Source organism: Pterocles gutturalis, unplaced genomic scaffold (genome assembly GCF_000699245.1).
Source record: "Pterocles gutturalis isolate BGI_N339 unplaced genomic scaffold, ASM69924v1 scaffold26989, whole genome shotgun sequence".
Classification (NCBI taxonomy): domain Eukaryota; kingdom Metazoa; phylum Chordata; class Aves; order Pterocliformes; family Pteroclidae; genus Pterocles; species Pterocles gutturalis.
In genome coordinates this window covers 5026-11719 of record NW_010128978.1, presented here as the reverse complement: position 1 = coordinate 11719, position 6694 = coordinate 5026, and the positions used below count along the sequence as shown (strand labels likewise).

The 6694-nt window shown below is 54.8% G+C and overlaps 1 protein-coding gene across 1 annotated transcript in view; it reads right to left on the bottom strand.

The window, feature by feature from the left end:
- Positions 1-1056: 1056 nt before the first annotated feature.
- Positions 1057-6694, bottom strand: part of GALNT5 (polypeptide N-acetylgalactosaminyltransferase 5) — a 10338-nt gene continuing 4700 nt past the window's right edge. Inside the window, exons 4-10 of the mRNA XM_010079806.1 lie at positions 6464-6607; positions 6044-6163; positions 5765-5882; positions 5258-5581; positions 3070-3150; positions 2666-2827; positions 1057-1197 (exon numbers count right to left, since the gene is read on the bottom strand). Of these exons, the coding sequence (XP_010078108.1) occupies positions 1057-1197; positions 2666-2827; positions 3070-3150; positions 5258-5581; positions 5765-5882; positions 6044-6163; positions 6464-6607 (1090 nt within the window). The remainder of the gene's footprint in view (positions 1198-2665; positions 2828-3069; positions 3151-5257; positions 5582-5764; positions 5883-6043; positions 6164-6463; positions 6608-6694) is intronic.

Here is a 6694-nt window from a genome sequence, read left to right as displayed (position 1 = left end):
GGGTGAGGTCTCATCCCACTGCAATGGTCCCTGTGGAACCCACACTTGCACACGCGTGTGCACACACACCTGTGTTCTGCAGCACATTTTGACTAAAAGCCCTCCCTGACTTCAGCAGGTGTTCCCACCCCTCCTGAGCACCAGTGGGCAGAAATTCTGGGTTAGGAGATGTCCTGCCAGGTCTCTGCCCTGCTGCTGTCCAGGGTGGGGGGACACCAGGATGGGGAGAGCGGCAGTCATCCCAGGAGAGCCCCTAAATGCCACAGTGGCTCAGGGACACAGCTAGGGCCCCAGCAGCCCAGGTACTCCCAGGTGCTCCCCAGCTGGTCTCTGCTACGTGCCAGCAGCAAGAAGCAGGATAAGACCCTTGCTCGTGTCCCCATGGCACGTCTCACCTCCCAGCAAAGCGAGGCACACGCATCCCCCCTGTCCCCAGGGTGCAGGCAAGGTGTGCTCATCACTTCTCCCGCAGCCCTGGTTTACCTCCTCTGCTGGGTGGCTCATGGACCCACTTTCGCCTCCCATCATTAAAAGAGGGGGGTTTCGATAAGCAACCGATTCCCCAGGGAACCCCAATACTCATCTGGCAGAGGCAAGGGGTCCCACAGGGCAGGATCCTGCAGCCAGAGCCCATGTGGGCACGGTGGAGGGATTTTTTTAAATGTGTTGGTCAATAAACTTCCATTTTCCCAGCCCAATGTGCTGTTTACAGACTACAGAGCCCTGGAAGTGTTTCTGCAGCCTGTGCTGGTGTCTGGGAGGAACGGATGATGGTTTGCTGATGGGGGACGTCAGAAAGTATTTCCTTTTAATAATACAGAAAATCATCTGAGTTTTTGCCAGTCTCCCACAGCGTGGGAAAACCATGCCTGCCTGTTAAACCAGCTGTGATGCTCTTGGTGTTCTGATCTCCCCCTATGCTGGTTTCAATTACGGATTTCAATTATCATCTGGAAATGAACTCCCAGGTTTGTAATTGCTGCCACAGGTCGCACAGCTGTCCTTGCTGCATTCGCAGGATGAAAACACACCGCTTCTGCTTCCACTGTGTTCCCTTCAGTCCGCGTAGTAATTGCCAAACTGCCACTTCTGGTAAGGATTTGCGGAGTCACAGGTGTTCAGCCTCAGGGCTTTGTCGGAGGGATCCGCTTCCAAGCACGCCGGCTGCGGGAGCTGCTCCCGGACGATGTGGTCGGTCTGCGGGGGAGAGAAAGAGGATTTAGGCAGCAGCACTCACGCAGCAGCTCAACTTTTCCACCGAGAAAGCCTGGTTCTTTATGGTGTGCCCTTCTTCGCATCTCCCCAACACACCAGATCTCTGATTTTCGTATTTCGTTGAACCCAAAGCTGAGCTGAGAAGGATGCCAGGTAATTCAGCAATGAAGGTCAAATGCAGTAAACTGGATTATGGAAGAAAGAAGGGTCTGAGTGATCTCCCTGATTTTGCTTTCCACAGCTGCTGGGGTTTATCTGCTTATCCCACGTGGCCAGCAAGCGCTGCCGAAGGGACGGGACATCTTTGTGTCACCACCCAGTGCTGCAGCATTTCTCGTATCACTTGGGTACTACCCAGACGGAATACTCCTGCAATGACATGTAATGCATCATCTGGGCAAAAGCTGGATCCTCGTGCATTCAGTAAATGCACTTCACACCAGTAACACAACCCAGTGACTGTGACATTGAGGGTAAAGCATCCTAACCCCTTCTGTCAGCATTCACCAGCCATGGAGCTGCTCCTCAGGCTTTCTCCCTCAGCAAAGGCTGACGCAAACGCATGGACCGGGGTCACCTGTCCCCAGGTACGGTGACAGTGCCGGTGCCCAGGGCAGCCAGACCTGTCCCCCCCCGTGCCCGGCCCCAAATACATCTAACTCACAGTGAGCTCAGGCTGCAACAGGAGACAAGAACTGCCCGTGCACTGAGAACACCGGCTAGGCTCCCAGGGGGGTGACAATTTTCATGGATTTTTCAGAAAACGCCCAGGGCGAGACTTGGCACTGCGGCATTCTGGCTTCGAAGGTTTTATTTTTTCAGACTAAAGAGGAATGGGAACGTGTCGATATGATGAGTGTATAACTTAGCTACATTTTTTCTTTCTTAAATTAAGCTTATTTCTTTCTTAAATATAAAGCATGCTATTTCATAGCATTTTGGACAACTACTTACACCAGGCTGACAGAGATAGGGTTGCGACTCTCCTGCTTCCTGCAGCGCAGGTAATAACTGTAAGTATCCATTCTTTTCCTTTTCATAAATGCTTTTCCAGAAAACCCCACTGAACTGAATGCCAATCAATACCAAGTAATCTCCATGGAAGTGCTATCGATGGTTTCTAGATAAAACCAGAACGTGTTGCTACCGCAGTGCGGGCAGCGGCAGAGCCCCACTGGACCGAATGCCTCGGCACGACCAGGGTCTCCCCGGTCACCGGTGCGTGCTGTCAGGGTGCCATTTGGACCGATGCAGCCCAACGGCACAGTGTGCATCCATCCTGTGCGGAAAGCCAGCGGTGCTGGGGGACCGATGCTTCCTTTCGGTGAACAGACGGCTTTGGCAAAGCCAGGACCAGCACGCCGGGGTACGCCATGCACCTTGCACCGGTTTGCAAGCTGGTATGCTATGCTACCCCAAACTGGGGGCCAGGGGCTGAGCCTTTGCTTACCAGTCCGGGCTGGGAGGCGGCCAGTGCGCGGTGCAGCCACGCCAGGCTGCGGGTCCTGCCCTGGCAGCGGTGCAGTCCCAGTGCTCCCGCGGTGCTGGCCGGGGCGAGGCAGAGCTCTCGGTGCTGGATCAGCCGCAGCCAGGTGTAGTTGAACTTCTGGTGCTGCAGGGACAGACCCGGGAGAGCTGTGACCCTGCTCGCCTTCCGCCTGCCCTCACCCGGGGTGGGGAACAGGGAAAGCCAGGATCCATGGGGACACCTTTCCCATGGATCTGCAGAGCTCAGAAGCTCAGGGCAGCCCCGGTGGGAAGGGCTGTGTTAGCCCTGGGGGGCTGGGCCAGCCCCCTGCTCCATGCCATGCACCAAAGAGAGAATTCCACGCTCAGCATGCAGGCTGTCCTTACCTCGTTGGCACTATCACACGCCTCCAAAGCCAGCGTGGTGTTTTCCACAGTGACACATCTCGCCAGGGCTACATTAACAAGCTGGAAAATGGCACCAAAATGCAGATTCAGCATCAACTCCCAGGAAAGAGGAGAGGCTGCTGCCCTGCAGTTCCGCTGCTGGATTCACAGGACACTGATACCATCCACGCAACCGACTGGAGCAGAGACCGTGTGCCACAGTCCGTGGAGGGGCGTGAACATGCACATCTGATCACCACATCTGTTTTTCTACCAAGAGAAGCTAACCCATTCCAGAAAGGCTGAAGGCTGGATGACACATGTTCTTTTACGGGTTTTTTTTGGACATAGTTCATGTTCCTGTCCTGCAAATCCCCAAATCAACAGCTCCCAACAATAACAACTGCAGAATCCTGTCCCGTTGCTACACTGTGAAGGAAACGAGGGCAGCTGAAAACACTGGGCTGAGCCCTGCCAGCCCCCCAGCCCCAGGCTGAGCCCACCACACTGTGGGGACCCACAGCCACGGAGGCTGGCACTGGCACCGGCTCCTCCGACAAGCCCAGCAGCGCAGCCGTCAGGGCTGCTCACATCTCTGATTCCTTGCAAATGTCGTTCCTTCTTTCAGAATTTCTGAAGATCTTAATTAATTAATCCTGGTGAATAACTAGGCTGTTCAGAAAACAGTTCCCGAGTAACTCCGGGTAGTGTTCAGCACAGCTGGAATTTGCAGAGTTAGCTGAAAAACAGATTTTCTGCCCTATTAAATTTGGAGAATGAAGATAAAAGAGTGATTCAGGTGGCCTGAATCAGGACAAAGCAAGGCAACATCTTGAAAATATTCACAGACACCTCTGAAAAGCTGAGGTTTCGGCTCCGTTGAAACAGAGGTCTCTCCCTATGGTCTAACTGCTTTGTACTGAATTTGACATTAAGTTTATGGCTCTGACTGAAAACAAAAGAGCTGAAAAAGTGACTATTTCAAGAAGTTTACTTTTTTTTTTTTTAATGAGCCGCCCTCCCACACCTCCACGGCTCCATCCCAAACAGGACACACCAGCTGTGGCTGGCAGAGCACCAGCCTCGATGCCCCGGGATCCCCGGGACGGGGAACCTTCACGTTATTGCCCTTGGCCCACAGACAAGCCTGAAACAAGGCCAAGTGGTTGCTCGGCTTTTTCCTGGCTCCCAGAAGGACCGGTGCACCTTGGCAGGGATGGAGGGGACAGGCAGTTCTTGTTCTCACTCCCCAGCCGTGCCAGCCCTGCGCGGCTCCTGGCCACATCATCGGGCAAGTGCTGCTCCTGCTGCGGCGCTGGGAGATGGGGATGGGTGGGGATGGCAGAAAACCCTTTAGTGGGGGCAGCAAACCCTTTAGTTTGATTCCTGGCAATGCTGTAATTTTCCTGACAAATCAGATATTGTACTTTTGTTATTGCAATTATTGCTAATTCACCTTCTAATGTCATGGAGCCCCCGGGGAGTAGCTGCAGAAGCAGGACCTGGTGCCAGGGAGGGACGGTGGAGGAGAAACGGAGCCAGACCTGGTCATGCTCCCCAACCCTCAGCCAGCCAGGGCCTTCTGGAGGCAGGACTTGAGCCAAACCGGACTTTAATCCGGACTTTAATGTGCTTTCTGCACGGGAGACCTGTCCGTCCGCAGGCAGCGCAGAGGAAAAGCAGACTGCTGCTGCGCCCTGCTGGCAGGCGAGCACTGCTGCACCAACCCTGCCCTGCCTGCACCGCGAGTACAAACCCTGCCTGCACCAACCCTGCCCTGCCTGCACTGCCAGTACAAACCCTGCCTGCACCACCCCTGCGCTGCCCGCACCTCCTGCCTGCACCACCCATCACCCCAGCAGCAGTTTCTGTCTCCTGCCGTGGCCAAAGGCTGTGCAGGCAGAGAGGGTGCTGGACCCCTTGCCCTGGAGGCACGTCCTGTGCAGGCACAGGCACCATTGCACAGGCAGCTCGTCACCAAACTGGCTCTTTAACGGGAAATTGTCTCTTGTAATCATCTTTATGAGAACACCGGGGAATCCAAACCACCAGGACACATTAAAACTTCAAAAACGTCACCAAACGCCAGGGAAGTAACTCAGAGACCACGCACTGGGATGCTACCAAGTCCCCAGCCACTGCAGACACGTTTGAACGAAGGACAGAACGAAGTCACTGGGGTACGTACCAGCCCGCTGGCTTTCACCAGGGGAGCTTCCAGCTCCGGGTAGACGTTCTCCAGGTACCACCGGAAACTTTTGCACTGAAGCTTCTTCCGCAGCTGGATTTGTTGAGTCAGGTTGCCGACATCCAGGTTTTTCAAGACCAAGTGGTAAGCGTGGCCGTAGAACAAGTCCTTGTACTCATCCAGCCAGACCTCTGCGACGCGGGCCAAGTTCCTCTCCACTGTTCTCACCCGGTCTTTCGGGAAGGAATAAGGGTTGTCGTTCCTGAAAATGTGCCCGACTCTGGAGCACGGAACAATCTCGATCTCTCCTCCGCACATCCAGACCTGCGGAACAGAGATTGCAAATCCTGGGTGCTGGCTCCATGCAAGCCAGAAGAGAAGCAGAGAAGGGAACTGCCAGGAGTGAGGGGGTCTCCAGCATGGGGCTGCCCTGGGGAGCTCCCCCCAGTTCCCCAGCCAGGCTGGCAGGGATGCTGCCGTGGGGACAGGCTGCCGAGAGCCACGTACCTTGAATGAAATCTCCATATTTTCACCTCCCCAAACATCCAGCCCTGGGTCGTATGTTCCCAGCTCAAAAAAATACGTCTTATCGATGGCAAACAGCCCCCCCGCCATGACCGGGCACCTGGGGACAGAGAAATCACTCGGCATGTCGCTGGTGGGGCAGCGCCCAGCCCCTCCCCTTGGGAAGGGAATCCTCGAGAGGCTGGGGGCTGCTCAGTGCTCCGGGACAGTTTACAAAGTTCCGTTTACAAACCTCTCACATTTGCCTTTTTTTTTTTTTACCTTATTATATCAGTTTCCTTGATTTTATTCTTCTTGATGACCTCTTGCGGAATCTGCCTCCATCCAAAATTCATCGGCCAAGTGAAAATCCCACGCTGAAAGTTGTCCACGGTCATGTAACTAAATGGAGAAGAGATGGGGATGACTAAGTCTGAGTCACATTCCTGATTGAAATGTCACCCTTAATGAGCGAAGATGAATGTCTGTACATAATTAAAACAATATTTTAATGAATTTCATCAGGAATCCTCTGCATGTGCTAAAAGCCATGAAAAGGCGAAAAGGTGTGTGCAACAAACGCAGGGGCCACATCCGCTGCTGATGCTAATTTCTGGGGCACAGCAGCGTTACGTATCTCCCATGAAACGCCGCTGATGGCCGGTGGGGATTTGTGTGTCCTGGGGGTGCAACATGCCTCACCTCATGTCCTTGTCGCTGATGACCTCGATGACGGGGCAGGCGACCTTGGTGCGGCGCAGACGGACCCTCTCCAGCAGCGGCTCCAGCCACCCCACGTTGCACTCCACGTGCGAGTCCAGGAACGTCAGGACGGCACCTGCGGCAGAGCCCAGGGCAGCATCACCCCGCGACCACCCCGGCTCCCTCCCCGCAGGCTCGGGGGGCTGCTGGTGGTGCCAGGACCCTCCACAG